At 34.6% G+C, this 24781-nt stretch overlaps 1 protein-coding gene across 13 annotated transcripts in view; it reads left to right on the forward strand.

Moving 5' to 3' along the window:
- The window catches only part of Atf7ip (activating transcription factor 7 interacting protein), a 185917-nt gene that overhangs the window by 115048 nt on the left and 46088 nt on the right, over positions 1–24781 (forward strand). For all 13 annotated transcript variants that reach the window (XM_063238259.1, XM_013153081.3, XM_063238258.1 and 10 more), the window contains one exon: positions 13987–14052. In XM_063238259.1, coding sequence (XP_063094329.1) covers positions 13987–14052 — 66 coding nt within the window. The remainder of the gene's footprint in view (positions 1–13986; positions 14053–24781) is intronic.

Below are 24781 nucleotides of genomic sequence, written 5' to 3' on the forward strand. Positions count from 1 at the left end.
ATGTGGTTTTTGTCCCTTCTATTTATGTGGTGTTTTATATTTGTTGACTGTGTCTCATAGATGAATACTTGCCTGTGTTGTATGATTGTTTTGATGTGTTGCATTCTATTTGCTGATAAGATGTTGAAGATTTTTGTATCTGTATTCATTAAGGAGAGGTGGTCTATAGTATTTATGTATTTATTTATTTTTGTATTTTTGAGGCAAAAAAATCACTGTGCAATTCAAGCTGGTCTTGAGCTCACTTTGTCACCCAGGCTGATCTCAAATTTGCAGTGATCCTCTTGCCTCAGTTTCCTGAGTGCTGGGATTATAGGCATGCAGGATTATAGGCATGCACTACACTTGGTTTGTAGTTTTCTTTTTTAGATGAATCTTTATTTGATTTTGGGATCAGAGTGATAGCTTCCATAAATGACTTTGGAAGCACTCTATCCCTTTCAGTTTCTTTGAAGTGCTTGAAAGTATTGATGATAGTGATTTACAAAGTCAATTCATTTGCTAGGACTGATTGTAACTCGTTAGTTGTAAGTCAGGGCTCTTTTTTCCCATGACAAATCATAGAAATACCCATAATGTATTCTGAACCCTCCAAAGCACCTCTTAATTAACCTTTTCATAATAAAAATGCTTGTATAGTATGTATAATTTACCAGAAACACCAATAATTTTCCTAATGTATTCACCAAAATTTTATAAAATATTCCTAGCTTACCAGAAATAACAATTTCGTACTGTACTTAGCATTCTAGTTGAAATCTTTGACTTGTAGGTAAGGAGGGTGAGAATAAAGATGGTTATTGTTTGGAAAAAGAATTCTCTTCCATAAGAACATTAGGAATCTGTCTCTCTGGTGTTCTTTATCTTCTTGGGAGAGTCTGTAGCTCACTGAGACCTGCTTCTGGTTGTTTAGGTCTCAACCTTCTCAAAACTAAACGCTGAAGTAAGGTAGTCTGTTTCTGTCTTTTAACACTGTTCTGTAGTGTGATGTGACATCATTGTTCAAACAAGTGATCCAAAGCTAGTTTCATCACTGAAACCGAAAATTTGATGAGAGCAAAAGCCATTTCTTTGTGTCATCATTTCAGAGTTGATACATGTAATTTTCAAAGCCCTGGCTGTTTCCCCTTGCCCAATGAAGCTATGAATCTCAGTTCTTGCTTTAAGATTGTTAAACCACCCCTTTTGGCACCAAATATTTTACTGTTATCACTCATTGATGTTATCCCTTATGAGATCTGCATCTATAGCCCTTTTTCACAAATTATAGACTCTGGCTATAACCTGGCATCTGCCTTTCATTTTCATACACTTACAATAAACTTTCTACTTCATCTAATACTGTTGACTGTAACTTACTAATTTGAGTAACACCTTTAGCAACACTAGCTTCCTTGTACAAGTCTTTTCTCTCTAATGTTGTTGAGGTGGGTGGATTTTGACATGCTGTACATATTAGTGGGATCGGTCACATGAATGCCATTCTCATGTTTATCCACAGTTTCCTTCTTTTTAGCTGTGATTGCTTTCTTTCCCTTCCCTTCCTTCTTTAGCTTGTTTTTCTAGCTTTTTTGGGACCATTTTGATAGCAATAACCATAGTGATTTTATAGGTCACTGACTTAAATCATGCCCATAAACATGCACCTCTGGTCTCAAAACTGATGTTTATGTATACTTACATATGTTTTTCTGGCATCATAAGTCTTTACAACCATAAAAGCAGCTCTAATTTAAATCCAAAATTCTGTGAGTTAAATCTAAAATTCATGGTATAACTCAAGTTGTTTGTCTATGAGGCCAGTTGTAACTTGATGGTCCAATGTAACATCCTTAAAGGTTTTGTACAATTTAGCAGTGAATCCATGAGGTCCTTGGCTTCTTTTTTTTGTCTTTTTCCTTTTTATCGGTACCGGGGATTGAACTCATGACTGCCTGCTTGCAAGGCAGGCACTTATGCCACTGAGCTAAATCGCCAGCCCTGGTCCTTGGCTTCTTGAGCTGTAGGTTTTTTATTACTGTCTCAAATTCATTGCTTTTTATTGAGTTGTTCCTCATTTTTATGTCTTTTTGGGTATGAATTTTGGAATCTATTCAGTGATTATCAATTTGTTGCAATACAGTTTTTTCATAGTAATTACTGTTATCTGGATTTTCATAGTGTGTGTTGTAACTTCACCTTTTTCATTTCTAATTATGTAGATGTAATTTTTTTCTTTGTAAGTTTTGCTGAGAGTTTATCTTTGATTTGTTAATTCTTTGTGGTTATATTTTTAATCTCAATGTCATTGATTTTGATTCTAATCTTTATGGTTTACTGATTAATTTTGTTTGATTCTGGGTTGTTGGTTCCTAGGTATCTAAAGATTCTTTATAAGGTTATTTATTTGAGCTTGCTCTGTTTTCCTAATGTGAGCATTCACTGTGATGAACTTCCCTCTGAGGCTGCTTTCATTGTGTCCCAGATGTTGTGGGATATTGTATAGGCATTCTCATTATCCTCTAGAAATGGTTTAATTTCTTTTTTGATTCCTTCTGTGATCCACTGATTGGTCAGGAATATCATTAATTTTTTGGGTGCTGCTAAATTTTCCATGATTTTTTTCTGTGCTTGATTTCTATTTTCATTGTACATCAGTCTGATAGTAAACAGTTGATTTTGATTTTTATATATTTATCTAAAAAGACTTTGTGGTCTAGTATGTTGTTATTCTTAAAGAAAGGACCATGAGCTGCAGAAAAGAATACTCTGTTATAAGATGGAACACTCTGCACATACATTTAAGTCCATATGTTCAATGCTGTGGTTCAGATCTTATAATTCTTTATTGATACTTCTTATAGTTGATCTATTTCTTTGTGAAAGTGGCATATTAAGAACCCCTACTACGATTATACTACTATTTATTTGTTCGCTTACGTTTGGCAGTATTTGTTTTATGAAGATAGGTGCACCAGTGGTCAGTGGATATTTATAAGCATTAATCTCTTCTTGTTGGGCTGTTCCCATTACTAGTGGGTAGTGACCTTCTTTGTCTCTTCGAATCAGTTTTAGATTAAAAGTTTAAGTTGTCTGGGATTAAAGTTGCTACCTCTGCTTGTTTTCAGGGTCCTTGTGCATGAAATATTGTTTGCCACCCTGATTTTTAGTCCTTAAATATTTTTTGGATGCGATTAGTTTATTGAATGCAGCAGACGTTGGATTCTGTTTTATTGATCCACACTGCCAGTCTGTCTTTTAACTGGGGAGTCAAGGCCGTTATCATTGAGAGTTATTACTGAGATATGCTGATTAATTACTACCATTGTGCTTTTTCTGTTGGTGACTCTTGATTTTCTTTTCTTTCTTTTATTGCTGTTATTGTTTATCCATTGACATTGCTTGGTGTTTTCATCTTTATTGGTTTTATAATTTCTACTTTGCATAGTAAGTATTTTCAGGACTACTGGTTTTGTATCTATATATCTCTTGAAATATTCTTTGTCATGAAATGTTCTATTTGGAAGTACAGTTTTTCTGATATGCTAATCTGTCTTATAAATTGTTTGCCCTAAGGTCTTGAAATACTTTGAGCGCTTCTGACCTTTAATGCTTGTGTTGAGAAGTCCACTGCAATTCTAATGGTTTTACTTTTATATGTGATTTTTCCCCCCTTTGGCTGCTTTTATTTTTATTTATTTTTCTTTGCTTTAAAAATTTTTTCTTCATTGGACATTGGGCAATTTATAATCACATGTCTTGGTGAGCTTTTTTTTTTAAATCATAGTTGTTTGGTGTTCTTCAAGCCTCACTTGTACTATATGTTGATCTGTTTTTCTATATTTGGGAAATTTTCTATTGTGGTATCTGTAAACATTAATAATTTCATCTGTGTTATCTTCTATCTTTTTTCTAATTGCAGTTTATATTTGGGTGGTCTTTTTAGTGTTGCCTGGTAGCTTCTAGGTGCTCTTTTCTTGTTCTTTCTCTGTCTGTCATTTTGTGTGTGCGTGCATGCCTTCTGTGGGCATTTCATCGTAATTTATCATTTTGTCAAGTTTGAACATTGTATCTTCATATAGGTCATTTCTGTACTTTATGAATTCTTCACGGTTATTTCAGGTATTTCTGCGTGGTACTACTTTTGTGGATTTTGTACTTTTAGTGCATTTGTCATTCATGTTTTGAACCATTTTTGTTAGCTCTTCAATTTTTTATTTCTCCAAATTCACATTGACCATTTTGAGTGATTATTACTATTATGGTGTGCATCTAGATGTCCCCCCAAAACCTCATGTGGTCATAAGACTTTTTCAGAGGTGGTTGAATCTTGAGTGTGTGATGCTGCAATTAGGGGTGTGTGATTACTAAGTCAGTCCACTGATTGATTTGGCTTAGTTTTGGCTAGGATGTATATTTAGTATATACTGTAAGGGACAGAAAGAGTCTTTTCTATCCCTTCTTGCTTTTGCTGCCTTGTGGGCACTATAAAGTGTTCTCTGCGAAGCCATCCTTCCCTGGAGATAGCCGATTATAGACTGAAACCTCTGTAAACTGTGAGCTAAATAGACCTTTTGCTCTTTAACTTTGGTTGTTGGGTCCTTTGTCCAAGAATGAAAAAGGTAACTAATGACAGTTTCCAAAACTTTTGAATTGTTTCCTCTTTGAACTCACCAAGTTTCTTTATTTCCCTTTTCCTCTTTTCATAATTTTTAAGCATCTTTTTTCCCCTTCTCTTTTGTTTCCCCTTGATCTGTCTTAGTAAAGTTAGAAGAATTTGAGAATCTTCTGTTACCATGCTTTCCCATGATCCTGTGTGGATATACTTGTGTTTTTTATTTGGTATTTTTTGTTTCTCCCTTTTTCCCCTTATTTGGTACTATAGGTTGAGGTCGAGTAGATGGGAGAGAGTATGTAGTTAATATGAAGATTTTTAGTAAGACACTGACTGCTGGTGATGTATTTTATGTGTTTAGAGATAATATTTACCTTTTTTGGTTATTTAAGTGATTTGAACTGTACCTTTATGTTGTGCATCAAGAATTACTTCTGGTTATAGCAGCATCAACAGATCTGATCATGTACCACTTTTAAAGGGCAGACCTTTCATTTGTACTTTCACAGTTTATCAACATTCTGTCCACATAGTGTTTATTTGTTAGCAGATATTTTGCAGTGTATTAGGAAAAGTGGAGAGAAGAGATTAAAGAGTGGATAAAAGAGAAGTCTAACTAAAGGGAGAGGTTGGTGGGTGTTTTAGTTGCTTTTCTCATTGCTAAGGCAAAATAGATGACACTCAAAAGTTGGATGGGCAAGGTTTCTTGTAGTTCAGATCTTGTAGAGGTTTCATTTCACAGATGGCTGACTCCAAGGCAGGGTGGCATGGCACAGGGGCATTGCAGAGGAGAAACAGTTCATGACAGGCAGAAGGTAGCAAAGCAGTGAAGTGGAAAAGAAGCAACAAGCAGCATGTGATAGCCAGCAGCCCTTCCTGTTTCTTATGTTCTGTACAGGCTACCTACCCAAGGGCAGGTAACACTTAACACCTAGGGTGGGACCCGCTTAATTTTAGCATCATGAATAAATTCTAGCATCACATTCTTAATCCCAGCATCACATACTGTAGGTCCAGATACTTCTGTAAAGCTCCATCTATGACTGCACAAGGCTTTGGGGGACATCTGGATATAAGCCATAACAATGGGATGATAGTGATGAGTAGGAAAAAAGAAAATTTGATATGGGGTCAGATTCTGTTGCAGTGTAGAGACATCCCTTATATAATGATAAGTCACAATCTCACAACTGGATTGCTAAATGAATTCTTTGTTTAGGACCTTAGCCCATCCCTTTCCCTGAGAGTGATAGTGTAGTGGAATCAGCAGGTAGCGTCACTGGCAGTATTGGACATGGAGTCTGTGCTGTGCCTGTGCATGCTATCCATTGGACATCTTCAGGAGACTGCAGTTATTTTCATGTACTTGCTGGGGATTATCTAAGAGATGGCAGAGACATGGAATTACTTGGCTTCTCACTCTGGGAAGTCTGCAGATACCTCAGGGCATATATGTCCATTTACTGGAGTTCACAGTTCTTGCTGCTTTACCCAAAGTGTGGTTTGGATTTTCTAACCCTTGTTTGGCACCAGTAGAGGTTATGTAAAATACTATTACAGCTTCAACTCCTTCTTAAGTACTTTGCCAAAGAGCCCAGGAACCATTCTTAAGTTTCCTGGTTCTCCTACTTTCTCCACTTACGGTCGTAAAACTCCTTGTAATATAGGGCAGTGAATCTGATTTTTGCATCACACATTTCTAAAGGTGCAATCCAGGCAGATTTCAGGGAATGTATGTGAAATATGCAGTGACTTGAATGTCTCGTGGGGACTTTCTCCTACCACCCCTAGCTGATAGACATCACAGAGGATGGAGGTCACCCAGCTGGAGAAACTCCACAGACATACAGAATCTGAAATTTGTCACCGTGACACAGGAAGCAGGGGTAACAGTTTCATTTCCTGTTGATAGCTGGAAATTGATTTCATGGTTGACTAGCTCCAAGGCAGACATCATGGTTGATGTATAGTGACATAAAGCTGCTTAGTTACCTGAGTTTTTATTAGCACATGTTTGCGGTACATTACATTCAGTCATTTTATGGAGTAGGTACGTGTATATAATATATGTTAATTCTTTTTGTCTGCCCCCTCATGAAATCTCTGGATCCTCTTCCCATTTGCAAAAGGTCTCAGTTTCTTATTATGTATATTTTATTTTTTCTTCTAATTAAAATTATTTATGCTTCAGTAGTTGTATAAGAGAAGTTATGTGATGTTTGTGTGTCTCATTGATATCACCTAGTATTATACGTTTCCTATAGATGACTCAAATTTACCCTTTGTGGCAGAGTAGTACTCCATTATGTCCAAATATATTTCCTTTACATTTTTATTTGTTACAGGCAACTTCCAAGAATTAGCTGTTATAAGTTGTGCTACTTTATGGATGTGCCTATATGATGTATTTAACTATTTTAAGAAGACACATAGAAAGGGAATAGCAGTTTTTTGTGTATGTATGGTGATTTTCATTGTGGTAATACCAGTTTTCAAACCACCAACAGTTTCTTTTTTCCCACAGCCTCACTAACATTTGTTATTTGATTTTTGACAAAAGCCATTCTTTGTGAAGTAAGATAATGTCATTGTTGCATTAATTTGTGTTTGTCTCATGGCCATATATGTTGAGCATTTTTATTTGTATTGCTTGGTCATTTGTACTTATTTTTTAGGGAAGTGTTTGTTCATTTCAGTTGCCTGTTTGTTGCTTATATGTTTTATTTTTGTGGGTTTAAGTTTTTTAATTCCTTGCAAATTCTAGATACTAGTTGTCAGAGAAATAGCTAGCAAATTTTTTTTCCTATCCTGTAGGTTGTCTCTTCACTGTGTTGAACATTTTGTTTGCTGTGGAGGAGCTTTTAAAATTGGTATAATTCCATGTATTGGTTATTGATGCTGTTTTCTTGTGCAGTGAGTTTCTGTTTAGAAAATTCTTTCCTGTGCCTACATCTTCAAGAGTTATGCATATTTCCAGCAGATCTCTTTTTTTTTCTGTCTTAAAGTTTATGTGTTTGATTCACTTTGATTTTATTTTGATACACGGTGCTATCATGGGAATGATATCTCTGAAATTAGATTCAATGTTGTTCATGTGTGTAACTAGTTTCTCTTTGCAGCATTTGTTAAAGAGGCTTTGTTTCCTCTAGCATATGTTTTTGGCTCCTTTGTCAAAGATAAGGTGACTTAATGTGTTTGGGTTTGTTTTTTCTAATCTCTTCTAATCTCTTCCATTGATTGGTGTGTCTGTTTTAATACCAGTACCATGCTGTTTGTATTACTATAGCTTTGCAGTATAACTTAAAAACTGAGAGTGTGATTCCTCCTGTTTTATTTTTGTTGCTCAGGATTGCTTTTGCTTTTGGAGTCTCTTTTGGTTCCCTATTTAAAAAATTGTAGGATTTTTTTTTCTCATTATATAGGAATGCTTGTTATATAGATGTTATATCTATATATCAAGGTTTTTTAGTATGGTTATTTTATAGCATTTGTTCTGTCATTCTAGAAACAAAGGATATCCTTTTATTTTCTTTCTGTTTTTTTTTTTTTTTTTTTAAATCTCCTTTCAGCATATTGTAGTTTTCATTTGAGAGATTTTTTCACTTTCTCATTTAGGTTAATTCCTAAATTTTTAATTTTCCTGATGATATTGGGAATGGTATTATTTTCCTGATTTCTTTCTTGGTGAGTTCCATATCGGTGTTCAAAACCACTGTTGATTTTTATGTGCTGATTTTATATCCTGCTACACTGCAGAATTTGGTTACTTCTAGTCTTTTGTTGAAAGTTTTCAGGGTTTTTTCATGTAAAGGAACACTTGTCTACAAATAATGATAATTTGACCTCTTTCCTATCTGAACCCTTTTCATTTCTTTCTCTTGTCTGGTTGCTTGGCTAAAGTTTTGAGTACTGTGTTGAACAGGAAAGGGTGATAGTAGACATTCTTTTCTTGTTTCTGATTTTAGAATGAGAGCTCTCAGGGTTTCCTCATTTAATATAGCTTATCATAAATTGTTTTTTGTTTGTTTGGAGACATTGTCTCATTGTGTCATTGCCTTACACTCACTGTGTAACTCGGGCAGGCCTCCAACTCCTGTTGACTTTCTTGCCTCAGTATCGCCATTGCTAAGGCAACATTGTGTGTCACTTAGCCATAGAAATGGCTTTTATTTTATTTTAATTTTTAAATTAAAAAAAAATTTTTTTTTGGTACTGGGGATCGAACTCATGACCTCACACTTGCCAGGCAGGTGCTTCTGCTGCTGAGCTAAATCCCCAGCCTTAGCTTTTATTTTTAACATGAATGGGTGTTGGATTTTATAAAAGGCCTTTTCTGCATCAGTTGACATGATCATGTGATTTTTATCCTTGATTCTGTTTGTGGTGATTAACGTTCATTGATTTGCATATATCGAATCCTCCTTGCATCACTGGGATGCAGTTTGCTTGTTCATACTGTAGATCTTATCTGATGATTCATTGCGTTCTGTTTGCCTGCATCTTGAGGATTTTTGTGTCTTGTTTTCATTAAAGAGTAATTTTCAGTAATTTTTTTCCCTGTTGGGTTTGAGTCTTTTTAAAAATTGAGTTAATGATAGCTTCCACAAATAGGTTTTGGAAGTGCTCTTTTGCTTTTAATTTCATTAAAGAGTTTGTGCAGGACTGGCTTCATATTCTTTAAGTTCTTGTGGAAGTCAGTGGTGAACCCATCAGGACCTGATCCTTTTTTATTTGGTGTGTGTGTGTGTGTGTGTGTGTGTGTGTGTGTGTGTGTTTTAATTACTGTCTCAATTTCTTTGGCCATTACTGCATCCTTTGGGTTTTTTATGTCTTCTTGGCTCAGTTATGCTAATTCATATGTGTCTAGGTTTGGGTTTTGGTGATTTCTGTGGTTTTGCCTTTTGCCATTTCTTATTGCATTGATGTTGGTTTTGTCTTTCTTTTTAGTGCATTAGGCTTTTTAGTGCATTAGGGTTGTCTCTTGTTTATTCTTGTTTATTCTTTCAAAGAGTCACTTTCTTGATTTGTTTTTTTTGGGGTCTCAATTTCATTAACATCCTCTCTGATCTTTGTGATTCCCTTCCTTGTAACAGGTATGGGGTTAGACAGCCTTGTTTTTTAAGGATCTTGAGATGCTTCATTAGGTTATTTATTTGAGCTTTGTCTGTTTTTCTAATGTGAACATTCACAGCAATAAACTTACCTGTTAGAATTGCTTTCTTGTGTTTTATAGGTTTTGTTATATGGTACTGATGTTAATATGTATTTGATTATAGGAATTGTTTAATTTCTTTCTTGATTTCTGCTGTGATTTTGCATGTGATTTCAGAAATGTATTTTTTCTCTTTCTTGGTAGTCCCCCCCGCACCCCCATGGGGTGAGGGCTGCAGCTGTATAGTCTAGGCTAGCCTCAAGCTCATGGCAGTCTTCTTGCCTCAGCTTCCCAGGTGCTGGGATTATAGGTGTGCCGGCACCATACCTGGCTAGGAATGTGTTATTAGATGTCTGTATGTTTGTAAAATTTCTGTTGCCATTGATTTCTCATTTTAGTATGCTGCTATTTGATAGTGTAGATGGAATAATTTGGATTCTTTTGTACATACACAGGCTTTATGGGCTTGTATTCTGTTTTGAGGAAAGTTCTGTGTATTACTAAGGAGAATGTGTGTTTGTCGTTGAGTGGAACGCTTAACTTCATTTGTTTGAAGGTCTGGGTCAACTGTATTTCTTTGTTCTGGTTTTTTTTTTTTTTTGGTCTATTTCATCTGTCTGTGATAATAGTGGATTATTAAGGTCCTTCACTAATAATTCTGTCTAGTAGTGTTTGTCTTATAACACTAGATGCACTAGTGTTTGGTGCATATATTTTTATAATTCTTACCTCTTTTGAATTCTTCCTTTAACAAATATGTAGTGACCTTCTTTGCCTCTTGGATCAGATTTGTCCTGAAGCGCACTTGGACTGAGAATAGGATAATCACTATTATTTTTCCGTCCTTTGATTTTTTAGTCTATGAATTTCTTTTTGATTAAATGTGCTCCTTAAGTATACTGTTGGGTTTTGTTTGATCCGTTCTGCCAATAAGTGCCTTTTGATTGGTGAGTTAAGATCCTTCACATTGAAGGTTATTATTTATTCCTATCATTGCATTATATTTCTGATAGTGACTCTTTATCTTTAACCTTAACTTAGTCTTATCATTTAGTAGCTATTGGATCAGTTTTATTTTCTTTGCTGTCTTGTTTAAGATATCTCTTGAGTATGTTATCTTGTGCTCCCATTGTGTCCTCAAAGTCTAACACTCTTTTTCCATTGGTTGCTTCTGCTTTTCATATTTTCTTTATAGTTTTTATATTCAGGATTTTTGTTTGGCATCTTTTGATGGGACGTGTTTTTGGGGTAAAGTTATCGTTCATTATTTGAATGGTTTTAATCAGCTCTTTTAACTTTTGATTCTTTTTTTAAACACATTTATCAGTTTGTTAATTCCACCATTTGTTTGGTTTTGTCATTTTTGAGCTTGGCAAGTTTCTTTACTTCTTCTTTAGTCATTTTGTAGAGTTCAGCAGTTTGGTGTTCGATTTTTCTCTTCATTGTTGCCCTTTGAATCTACTTTTGGAAGGATGAGGGTCTTTTGTTGCCTTGTTTTTTTCATGTTCATTTTTTGGTGCTGAGGTTTGAGGTCATGTGCAATGCAAAGAGACATTGTTGGTATGAAGTTCTGGGTAGTTAGGTTCTTTTTTCCAGTGAAGTGATCTTGGCTCTGTTTGTCAAGAGATACTGTCACTTCACCGTATTCAGTTTGATTGAGTTGAAGTCAGTCACTATGTTTTAGGAAGAGGATTCCCAGTGGTTTTAACAGCATCCACAAATCTAACCATGTATCATCGTTGATGTTAAAACTTGTTTGATAAGTTTTTCCCTTTTATCAAAGCCCCTTACAGACTAACCTAGCCAAGCCCAGACTAGACCATACTGTTACAGCCTGGCCAAGAGTCCCCATTGTCAATATCAGGAACTCAGTGAAGAATCCTAATAGTCAGTATTGGGAATCTTGCCAAGAATCCTGATCACCTTTCTCCAGAATGCAACAAGAAAAACAGAAAAGAGACAAGTATCATATTTTAACAATGGCTGGGAAGTCAATGTCCCTGAAACCGACGAACCCCGTAATCCCAAAGCAGCCACTATTTATTCTCAGTGTCCAGTCAGAGGTGGAACTAGCAAAAGGATTACAACTCATCCAAAGACTCTGACTCCATAGAGCGTAGGTATTTTATGTTTGAAGTATCTTGACCCTGAGTATAAACCAATGATGATTTAATAAAGTGTAGATGATCTTATGCTTAGAAGTACCTTGTCTTTGAGTGTAATCCTAAAATGACTTAAGAAGTATAGATGATCTTATGCTTGGAAAGGTCAATGGGAAATCTCAGATGGGTGGTATCAACAATCCCAATCCTTCCTTTTATCCCACAGGGAAATATGCAAAACCAGTCATTGTGAATTTGTGGTCCCTCAAGAGAGTGAAAGGAAGGGAAAGGGAAAGGGAAAGGAGGAGAGGAAGGTGGTAAGTCAGTAAGCAGAGAGAGATAAGGTAAATGTCTGTAGTTGAAAAATAGGCAGTGAGACTCTTTGAAGTTATTTTTATAGTTGGAGGATATATTGAAACAGCTGTAAAGAAGAGGTGGGTGAGCCAGGCATGGTTGCATACAACTGTGGTCTTAAGTTAGCAGGAGGCTGAGCCAAGAGAATCGATCATTTTGAGTTCTAGGCCGAATTGGGCTACCTGGTAAGTTCAAGGCCAGCCTGGACTATGTAGTAGCACTATGGCTTAAAAAACAAGGACAAAAAATCGGTATGTTAAAACAAAAATCAATGAGAAATTTATAATCTTAAATTTTAAAAAACAGAAAACATAATAATCCACTGTATGTTCAGTGCTAAGAACAAAATAACAATAAAAAACCAAACCTCAAATAAGAAAAGAATTAAATATAAATAAACTAGCCAAGTTTTAGAGAAAGTAAAAGTCCAGAGGAGAGCCTTTAAGAGAATGTTTTTATACTACAGCCTTGTATCCGTGTATCTATTATATCTTAAAAAGGAAATAGAAAACCTAGAATTTTGAGTAACTTTTATAAAAATGGTAATCAAACATCTATTTTTGAAGAAGTTATTGGGCTAAAAGGCTTTGCCAGAACATTCTGACAAATCTTTGAAGAATAGGTAATTCATGTCTCATACAGTGAACTGCTACAAAGACAGAGAAAAATTGGTCTTCATTTTATAAAGCAGGCCCAACTGTGACGCTCCATAGGATAAAAAAAAAAAAATAGTAGTTTTATTTCCCAGTTTGTTGTCTTGCTATGTATCCCAGGCCAACCTTGAATTCACTGTTTAGCTCAGTTTGGCCTCAGACTCCCATTTTCTAGCTTTAGGTCTCCTGAGTGGTAGGGCGATAGGTATATGCCATCATGTCCAACCATTTCTCATTTTCATAACATAAAGGGCTTTAAGGACATAGAAGAGATTCTTTGAAGGACTTCTTCCATAGGCAAGCCCTACGGACACATTCAGTTTATTTTAATCTTGCAAATGTGTCATCTATGCTTTAGTAAAAGGCCGAAATTTTTTAGAAATGCTACTGAATATACACATAGTGATATTATCTTTTTTCTTTCTGTCATTTTTCTGCCCTTTTGCCCATTTCTTTTGGATATATATTTGGGCAAATAAGGTAATCAGGCAGCATATATAAGCAAGCACAGTAATTTCATTGACAAATTTTAATATTAAAGGATAATTTCAAATTGTTAAATATTTATAGGATATGAAATTGTTTCAAAGATTAATTAATATCTGAGCCTGCATCTACAATACTTTTGAAAGTGTTAATTAATAAAGACTTTGCAGTGTTGACAACAGCAGGACACTAAGAAACATTCACCCTTTCTGGAAAAAAACTGTATAAATGATTCTATATATTACTCATATATCCCACATAGTTTTGGCAAGATATCCTATGACTTACACTGTGTAATTAATGGTAAGAAAATTAAGTATGATTATAGCCATTTTGAAAAAAATAATGAAACAGGATTGCTTACTTGGAAATGTACTGGTGTTGAGCAACTATTTACAGTTTGGGGAGTGAAAAAGAAATCTAAGTATTTTTATCTGATCATTTAATTCAGGTGTTACTATAGTTTTGATACGATTTTCTATATTTTCCAAATACATATTTTATGACCAATTTGCCTTATTTTCTTTGTTCTTCATTGTCTTCTGAGGGATCCCCTTTTTGTGAGTTTTTTGTCATGTATACATGTATTGTTTTTAATGCCAAATTGACACTTGATTTCCGTTTTTCACTTTGGTTTCCTTTTAGGCCAAGATAGCCAGGTTAACCAAACGTTTTGGAGCAGCCAAAGAAGATCTTAAGAAGAGACAAGAGGTAAGAATTTCTAGTCTTCTATAATTAATATCTCTCTCTTAAATGGTAATCTTAAAGGAAATGGCTAATTTAAGATAAAATATTTCCTTTATTTACAAGTACAGAATTCACTTTCATGCTACATACATATCAATGTGTATTAATATATTTGAACGTAAGGCATTCTTGAAGCTGTTTGCTCTCCCTCTTTAAAATTATGTTTTTGAAATTTGTTCTATCTTTTTTCTTTTTGTTTTTTCTAGTGTCTTACTCTTATCATTCCCCAAAATATTTTAGCATGTATCCGACTGCTGCTAATATTTGTGTTCTCTATTCTTACCCATATAACCAGTTATGTATTATGCTATTATTGTGACATATAGGTAATGATTAGATTAAGTAGTTTTGTTGCTTTAAATACTTTTTGATTTGTGTATTTTTTTTAAAATGTAGAATTAGCTCCAGACATCATAGCATAGCCTTTGTCCTTTATAGTCTGAGTTTTGCTTTTTGTTGTTTGTTATTTTTTAATTTATTTATATTTTTGATATAGCAATTATATATTGGATTTCTCCATTCTTTCATGTTTTTGTGTGTGTGTAAGTAATGCATGTTAATGGTACTAAAGATTGAACACAGGGCTTTTACACCCTGTGTAAAATGTAAAATCACCTCTTTTAAAATCATTGAGAATAGGGTCTCTGAGTTCTAAGTTCCCTGAGTTGGGTTCAAAATTGAAAACCTCCTGTCTGTCTCCCAGAGTAGTGATATTACAGGAATATGACACCATACCTGGTTTGAGATTTCTTTTATTTGAGCAGATTATATCTCTCTTCTTCTCCCTCTCCTTCCCTCTCTCCATTTCCCCATTATCTAATACAAGGTCGCAGTAATAAAAATTTGCATAGTCATTATTATGCCTAGATTTTTTTATTGATGCATTTTCATACTTGCTGTCTTGGTTACTTTTTACTCGTCGCTGAGACAAAATACCTGATGCACCAAGTTGGGAAAGAAAGGTTTCTTTCTTACAGTTTTTGGAGGTTTCAGTCCATACTCAGTTGGCTCCAAGGCAGGCAGGCATGGCTGGGCTGCAGTTCATGGCGGCTGCAGACGGCGAGGCAGAAACCGGCAAAAGAGCAAGACACACCTTCTTCCTGCCATTACATCACATCCTGGCTCCACCCTTATGTGGCTGTAGCACTGACACCATCAATCCAAGCACTAGACAATGAACCAACCACAAATACATAGTGCAAACTCATGAGGCCTGGGGGCCACAGACATAAACCATGCTACTTGCTTTGCTTGGCTTTTTAAGGACAATTTAAAGTAATTACAGATGCATAGGATGTCTTACGAAATTTTTACCAGCCATTCCCAGTGGTGAAACTTAACGTAATTGTAGTACAATATCAAAACCATGAAATGGGTACAATTCTACTAATTGTACTACTACTAATTGTAAAACTACTTGTAATTCTGCTGATTATAAAACTTCTATTGTTTAGTAAATCTTATCACTTAGCACTTTTCATCACTTTTTATATCCATCCTTTGTATATGAATGCTGCATGTGTGTGTGAGTGCTGTGTGTATATGTCATGTCTCTCTGTAGTTTGATTTCATTTGTAGATTTATGTAAACCTCATCACAGTTGAGATAATTTACTTTCCTACCAACAGTATAGAAGGATTATTTTTTCCTCAATGTCATCGCCAACACTTACTGTTTTGTGCATTCTTGATTATAGCTATTCTTATTAGGATGTGATAGAATCTCAGTGTAGTTTTGATTTCCATTTTCAACATGACCAAAATCTGTTGAATATTTTTTTCATATATTTACTGGCCATTTGTACTTTTGAGAAGTGTCTGCTCAATTTACTTAACGATTTGTTGATAAGTCTATTTGCTTCTTTCCTGTTCTTTTAGTTCTTTATATGTTCTAGATATTAATCCTCTGTTGGATGAATAGCTGCAAAAATTTTCTCACAAGTCTGTAGGCTGCCTCTTCACTCTTCTTGCTGGTTGTTTCCCTTATCAGAAACTTTTTAATTTGATGCAATCTGATTCGTTCATTCTTGCTGTACTTCCATGTTGTTAGAATCTTTTTGAGGAAGTCTTTTCCTCTGCCTATAGCTTCAGGTGTTTCCTCTTTGAGCAGTTTTGAAATTTCAAGTCTTATACCTAGATCTGTGATCCATTTGAATTGGTTTTTTTTTTTTTTTTTTTTTTTTTTACAGAGTGAGTCATAGGGGTCTTGTTTCAGTCTTCTGCAAGTGGGTATCCAATTTTCTCAGTACCATTTGTTAAAGAGGTTGTCTTTTAGCCAGTGTATATTTTTGGCTCCTTTGTCTAGAATCAAATGGTTGTAGTTCCATGGGTTGGTTTCAGTGTCCTCTATTATGTAATATTGTTCTTCCTGTGTATTTTTGTGCTAGTGCCATCTTTTTTTGTTACTATGTCTTTGTAGTATAATTTGAAGTTGAATATTTTCTTACTATTTTTTTTTTTTTTTTGTCTTTTTCCTTTTTATGGGTACCAGGGATCGAACTCACGACTGCCTGCTTGCAAGGCAGGCGCTTATGCTGCTGAGCTAAATCCCCAGCCCTGAAGTTGAATATTTTAACCCACCAGCCTTGCTATATTTTGCTGTGGATTGCTTTTGCTACTCTGGGTCTTTTGTATTTGCATATAAATTTAGGGATTTGTTTTTGCTTTTGTTTTTTTTCTCGCTTAGTTTTGTGAAGAATATCATTTGTATTGTGATGGGGAATTGCACTGAATCTGTAGATTACTTTTGGTAATATGGCTATTTTAACAACACTGCCAAGGAATGTGGGCTGTCTTCCTATTCTCTACTGTTTTCTTCAGTGTCAATCTTTAATTTTCTGAGAGTTTCATAGTAGAGTTTTCTCACTTCCTTGTTAGACTGATCCCTAGATATTTTATTTCTTTGAAGCTATTGTGAATGGTATAGTTTCCCTAATTTTCTCAGCTAGTCTATTATTCCTATACAGAAAACTCTTGAATTTTATTTATTTATTTTGTCTTTTTCTTTTTTATCAGTACCAGGCATCGAACTCACGACTGCCTGCTTGCAAGGCAGGCGCTTATGCCGCTGAGCTAAATCCCCAGCCCCTACTCTTGAATTTTAAATGATTTTTGTAGTCTGAGTTATTTTTTAACATATGAGATGTCATTTGAAAACAGATTATTTTGCTTTATTTCTAATTTCAGTGCCTAATTTCTAATTTCATTTTATTTCTTCTTTTGTCCAATTTTTCTGTGAATTCTGCTACTTTGTTGAATAGAAATCGCAAGAATGAGTGGGTATGACTGCTTTTATTTCTCATCTTAGAGGACAGTTTTCAGATTTTTATCATTGAGTACAATCTTAACTATGGGTCTTTCACAGTGACCTTCATTGGATTTGTAGGTTCCTTCCATACCTAGTTTGATGAGTTTGCTTATTTGCTTGCTTGCTTTCTTTTTTATGAACATGAATGTAAATGTGTTTCACTTATTTTTTCCAAATCCATTTTATTTCAAGAATAAAAAGAGAGAAAAAGAAATATCAAAAGTACAACAGAATTTCAAAACATGTCTACCGGGGGCAATAGTAGTACATACATTGTGCATTGTCATCCTCAATCATTCACCCAAAGCACAAGACAGCTGCATTCAATCATCTGAATAATGCCAGCATAAATCCTTCTCTTCAGCAAATTCAGAGAAATCAGTAGTATAAATATCTTAACTACTTTCATATATATATATATATATATATATATATACACACACACACACATATATACATATGTTGTTTCATTCAGCTTCTCACACTAACAATATGATGTTTACAGTATCTTATTTATTTCACTTATGAATACATTCTCATGTTGCATCCATTTAAAAGTGTCCACACTATCCCTTTTTATGGCCTAGAGTACTCCATTGTATAAAACTATCACATCTTTTTTATTCATTCCTCAACCGATAGGCATTTAGGTTGTTTCAAAGATCTGACTATTACAAATTGTGCTGCTGCAAACATGGGTACACATATATCACTGTGGTATGATGTTTTTAATTCTTTGGGGAAGATACCCAGAAGGGGAATTGAAGGGGATTCTACTCCTAGTTTTTTTAAGAATCTTCATACTGATTTACACAGTGGTTGCACCAGTCTGCATTCTCACCAACAGTGGAGAAAGGTTCTTTTTTCCCAAAAGCGCCTAAAGCATTTTTTATTGCTTGATTTCTTGATAGTAGACTTTCTTTGTAATCAGCTATATCACCAAATTTGCTTATTAAATCTAGAAGTCTTTTGATGAAGTTTTTGGGGTCTTCTAAGTGTAGAGTATCATATCATCTGCAAATAATGATAGTTTAACTTCTTCCTTTCCTATCTTTATTCCTTTTATTTCTTTTATCTAATTGCTCCACCTAAAGTTTCCAGGATTATGTTGAGTAAAAGTGAAGAAAGTGGTTATCTCCTTGTCTTGTTCCTGATTTTAGAGTGAAAGCTTTCAGTTTTTGTCCATTTAGTATGATAGTGGCTGTTAGCTTATCATAGATGGTTTTTAATCAGATTGGGATAAAGACTATCACAATTTTTTGTAGTGTCTTTCTCATGAATGGGTGCTGGACTTTGTCAGAAGCTTTTTCTGTATCTGTTGAGATGATCAGATGTTTTTTGTCCTTGGCTCTGTTAATAATGGTGTATTCCATGTATGGATTTATGTATGTTGAACCATCCTGTATCCCTGGGATAAATCCCACTTGATCATGGTATACAATCTTCTCAACAATTTGTTGCAGTCTGTTTGCCAATATCTTTTTGAGGATATTTGCATCAGTGTTTATTAGGGAGATTGGCCTATAATTCTAGTTTTTGTAGTTGAGTCCTTCTCAGATTTTGATATCAGAGTAATGCTTACTTCCAGGCATGAATTTGGAAGTATTGCTTCCTGTTCAATTTCATTAAAGAGTTTGAAAAGTAGTGATGTTAGATCTTTTCTAAATTTATTGTAGAATTCAGCAGTGAATCCATCAGGGCCTGGGCTTTTCTTTGTTGATAGGTTTTTAATTACATCTTCAATTTCATTTATTGATATTGGGTTATTTAAGATTTTTATATCAATATCATCTTGATTCAGCTTTGGTAATTCATATGTATCTAGGAATCTGCACATTTCTTTTGTATTTTCCATCTTATTAGAATACAAATTTTCAAACTAGGTTTAGATGATTTTCTGGGTTTCTGCAGGATCTGTTGTGATTTCACCCTTTCCATTCCTAACTGTGTGGATTTGAGTCTTTTCTTCCCTTTTTTGATGAAGATTGGCTAAGGGTTTGTTGATTTTATCTTTCAGAGAACTAATTCTTCAATTCATTGATTCTTTGTATTTTTTTTTAGTCTCCAATGTGTTAATTTCTGCTCTGATCTTTATAATTTCCTCCCTTGTACAAGATTTTGGTTTAGCCTGCTCTTTTTCTAGAAGTTTGAGGTTCACCATTAAACTGTTTATATGTGCCTGCTCTTTCCTGATATAGGTATTTACTGCTATAAATTTCCTTTGTAAGATTGCTTTCACTGTGTCCCAGAAAGTTCTAACATGTTGTATTGTCATTATCATTTAACTGAAAAAACTGTCTAATTTCTTCTTAAATTTCAACTGTAACTTCTTGGTTGTTCAGTAGGGTGCTATTTAATTTCTGTGTGTTAATGAAGTTCTTGTGGTTTCGTTTGGTGTGGATTGCACTGTGTTCATTGCACTGTGATTTGATAGTATGTATGGGATAATTTTAGTTTCTTTGCAACTACTTAAGCGTATTCTGTGAGCCAGTATATGATCTGTTTTGGAGAATGTCCCACATGCAGCTGAGAAGAAAGTGTATTCTGATGTGGGGTGGAACACTATATGGACATCTACTAAGGCCATTTGTTCAAAAGTTTGATTTAGTTCTACTATTTAGTTATTGATTTTTTTTGTCTACCTGATCTGTCTTTTTGTGACAGTGGGGTATTGAGGTCTCCAAATAAAATTATATTAGGGCTTATTTGATTTTTCATGTCCATCAATCAATATAGTTGAGTGCAGTAGTATTTGTTGCATATAAATTTGATTGTTACCTCTTTCTCTTGGATTGCTCCATACTTACAAGGATGTGGTGACCTCTTTTTATCTCTATTAGTCTTCGCTTGAAATTCACTTTGTCTGAAAATAGAATAGCTATCTTTACTTTTTTCTGGACTGTAGTTCCATGGAGTATTGTTTTCTATCCTTTGACTTTCAGTCTGTGAATTTCTTTTTGAATTAAATGTGTTTCTTGTATGCAGCATATTGTTGGATCTTGCTTCTTTATCCATTCTGTCAATGTGTGTCTCTTGATGGTTATATGTATGATAAGTATTTATATTGACTTACCCTTGTCAAGTTATTTTCCTTGACATAAGTTGGCTCCCCTACTTTTTCCCCCATCCTCTAATTGTTTGCCTTCCCTGGTAGATTTCTTCTTTTAGGGTCCATGGAGCTGTAGTCCTTGTTGTTTCTTTCTAGAATGTCCTTCAGAACATTTTGATGTGGTTTGATGGTCATAAATTTCCTCATATGTTCTTTGTTATGGAAGTATCTTAGCTCTACATCAGTTTTTAAAGATAGTTTTGCGGGCTATATCAGTTTGGGTTGAAAGTTATTTTCCTTTAGAACTTTGAGTACTTCACTCCAAGCTCTTCTTGACTTGAAATTTCGTTAGAGAAGTCAGCTGTAATTCTAATGGGCTTATCTTTATAGGTGATTTATTTCTTTAATAGCTCTTAGGATTCTATTCTTGTGTACAATTTCTGGACTCTTGACTATGAAATGTGTGGCTGTAGATTTTTTTTTTATCATTGCTAATTAGAGTTTGTATGTCTCATTTATCTGTATGTCAAATTGTTTTTCTCTATCAGGAAAGTTTTCTTTCATGATGTCTGTGAACATTTTTTAATGTCATTTGTGGTATCTCCGGCTTGTTAATTGACTCCAGTCAATATTATGTTATTCTTCTTTGTCTCCTCTAGCAGCTGGTGTTTTAATTTCTCTTGGTCTCTTGCTGTTTTTGAGAACCCTTTCTTTTCCTACTTGCTAACTGCAAGCCTGTCTTCAACATCTGAGATCTTGTTCTCACATTGGCCTAATCAGCTTCGAGTATTTCAGTGGAGTTTTTATTCTCCTGATTATCTGCTTGGATCTGCCTTTTGGATTCCATTTCTTTTCTATGCTGCTCTTCCATAATTTGATTAAGCATGTCTATTTGTCTGTGTGTTCTAACATTGCTAAGCATGGTGTATATTTTGATAATCTCTGTAGTTATCTGAGATTATTTCTGATTTCATTTTTTCAGAACCTCATTCAGTTGCTTTGTTGTTTCTACTTCAGAGAGACCTGGTGGGGGGCTTTTGGATTGGTCCACTGCGTTGCCTGCTGGATTTGTCTAGTGAATTGGATGTCTGAGGTTGCATCTTGTTCAAGTGTCATCTTAGTTGTTTTTTTATTTTAATTCCTGGGATGATGCTTGTAAGTTGCATATTGTGGTTTGCTTTATTGGTAGTATTTAGAACCCTTAGGTAATGATTACTTCTTTGAGGTGTCTTCCAGGTATGGCTAGGTTTTGGATTTTGAGTTTTTTGGAAGATCTTAACCTCTTTAGAGGTTAAGAGATGAGAAGTTATTGATTGTTTGGCCTAGTCTCTGGTTCTTTGGCACTGTGCCATTGTATTTTCTGTGACCTTTTGTTAATCTAGGACCAACAGCACTAGCCAGTGCAGTCCTCCACATCCGACGCTCCCCTCCACTGCCACGTCCCTTTGCAGAGACCTCCGGGGCCACCAGCGCCACTGTCACTGTGACTGTGCATTCCCAGATTTGAGTAACTCCTCTCATGCAGTGAGTCTCATCTTACAAAGAAGGCATCACCAACTACCCTGATGAGTTTTCTTTATCATGAAAGAGTACTAAATTTTTTGACTAGGAATAGCAGGGTATGCTTGTACTCCTAGCATTATGGATTCTCACACCTTCTAATCCTAGCACTCTGCATCAGGCTCTGCAGGAGGTGGGCAACAGCCTAACTATATGGTGAGATCCTGTGCTTCTTTTACTGCTCCATTCCTCAGAAAAGTTTTCTTATTTTTGTTGAACTTTCCTACCATCTTTGCATTAGTTGATTTTGGTCATGGTAAATAATCTTTTTAATGTGGTTTTTAGATATGGTTTGTGAATGTATTCTCTTTTCATTTCTTTTTCTTTTCTTTCTTTCTTTCTTTTGTTCTTTCTTTCTTTCCTTCCTTCCTTCCTTCCTTCCTTCCTTCCTTCCTTCCTTCCTTCCTTCCTTCCGTCCTTCCTTCCTTCTTGGAATTGAACTCATACCTTGCATTTGCCAGGCAGGCCCTGTGCTACTGAGTTATATCCCTGGATGGCAATATATTCTTGAAGTTCTCTTTGCTTTTATTTATTTATTTATTTATTTATTTATTTATTTATTTATTTTAAACTAAATCAAGATCTTACTATGTTTCCCAGGTTGGCTAGTTCTGAATCCCTGGGCTAAAGCAGCCCTATTTTAGCCTCCTGCATAGCTGAAGCAACAAGTACATGTCAGTATAACTTAGCATTCTTAAAGCTTTTAAATATTAATATTTGTCAGATATGTTGAAATTTGCCAAAGTTAGTACTCAGTGCAAACATTTTGTCTTGGTACTCAACAAGCCTTGCCTTACGATTCGTTATCATTCCCAGCCAAAACAATTTGATATTTGTCTTGCCTCCTAGAACCAATTAATGATGAGTTTCAAGGTTATAGTTTTTTAGTATGTTTGGTACCTGATAATAGTGGTTTCACAAAATGAGTTTAGAAAATTTTTTTAAGTATTTCAAGGAAATAGTTGTTAAATAAAGGTTTGAGAAAAGTTTCCTGTGAAGCCATTTGATTTTGAGCTTTCATTTATTAGGTTTTCATCACTTATTAAATCTTACTAAAGTTTTTTTCAGATATTTTTGTCTTCGTGATTCATCTTTGGTAGGTGTGGCATTATAAATTTATTTCTTTTAAAGTTATGCAGTTGAGTGGCATATAATTGTTTATTATAGTCCTTTCTATTTCTTTAGCGTCAATGTCTGCTCTTTCATTTCAGATTTCTTTTAGTTGAATAATCTTTTTGTGTTAGTCTAGTTAAAGGTTTGCCAATTTTGATTTTTTTTTTTAAAATCTTCTAGTTTCATTGTTGTTTGTTCCTGTTTTTCCTTTATTTCTATCATAATTTTGCCTTTTTGCTGGTAACTTCAGGTTTTAGGTGGCTCTTCTAGTTTGTTGAGTTGTGAAATTAGATGTTTTATTTGTTTAATATTTTGCTTTTCCCCTTATTCCACTCTCCTTTCTTCCTATTTTTTGGTAGCACTAGATACTGAAACCAGGGCATATGTTCTCTATCACTGAGCTATGTTTCCTAAAGTTAGGCTTTTATCAGATATCTTTCTTTTTGTGTTTACTTCTATAAACTTGTTTCAGTTATGTAAGTCCTGACATACTGTGTTTTCATTATGATATTTTCTGATACTCCATGCAATTTCTTCTTAGTCTCATTGACTTTTCAAGGTTTGTGTTAATTTCTACATATTGTGTTTGTGTATTTTATGCTTTCCTTCTGCAATTTGATTTCAAGTTTTATTCCATCATGACTAGAAAAGATCCCTAGTATTACTTTTTCTTAATTTGTTAAGGCCTGTTTTGTGAATTAACATGTGGCTTGTTCATAAGATGCTTTAAAACAGAATGCATTTTCTGCTGTTGTTTGATAAATTATTGTTTATGTCTGTTGGGTTAGAGTGGTCTGTAGTGTTAAGTCCTATTTCCTTACTGATTTCCTGTCTAATTTTCAATACATTATTGAAATTGGCATGTCAAACTCTCTTCTTTCAAATCTTTCAGTATTTGCTTTACGTATTTGAGGGCTGCCATGTCAGGTGCATATATAATTGTTTTATGTGATAAATTGATTCTTTTATGATTATATAATGACAGTGGTTGACTTAAAATGTTGTGTATGACTGACTACCCTTACTATCTTGTCAACAATTGCACAAAGTGTTTCTCCAGTCTTTCACTTACATCCTTTGTGTGTGTTTATATCTAAAACCAGTCTCTTAAGAGATAATATGGTTGGGTCCTGTTTTTTCATACTTTAATCCATTCTTTGTCTTTTGAATGAGGTATTTCATCCATTTGCCTTTCAAGCAATTACTATTTGAGAGGGACTTAATAGGGCCCTTTTCCCCCCTCATTCCTTATAACTATTTTGTTCTCTATTTTGTATTTCAGTAATTTAAAAAATATATATATACTAGCATATATTAAATCATGTTTTTTGTAGATAATTTCTCAGTGGATACTGTGAACATTACATAAATCACAAAATTAAAACTGTTTTAAAGGTCTATCAAGTTGCTTCTATCACATAAAAGAACTCTAGTCATTTACTATTCTTTAACTACAACTTGATGTTATCGACATAAGATACCTTTTTTGAGGGAAGGGTAGTATTAGACAATGTACTAATGATTTTTGCATTCAGCTACATCCTTAAAGATATGTATGTACACACACACACACACACACACACACACACACACACACACACATTTTGAGCCAGAGACTTACTAAATTGCCCAAGTTGAGCTCAAATTTAGGATACTATTGCCTCA

This window comes from Cavia porcellus, unplaced genomic scaffold (assembly GCF_034190915.1).
Source record: "Cavia porcellus strain 051 isolate PalLab524CR breed Dunkin Hartley unplaced genomic scaffold, mCavPor4.1 scaffold_27, whole genome shotgun sequence".
Lineage (NCBI taxonomy): Eukaryota > Metazoa > Chordata > Mammalia > Rodentia > Caviidae > Cavia > Cavia porcellus.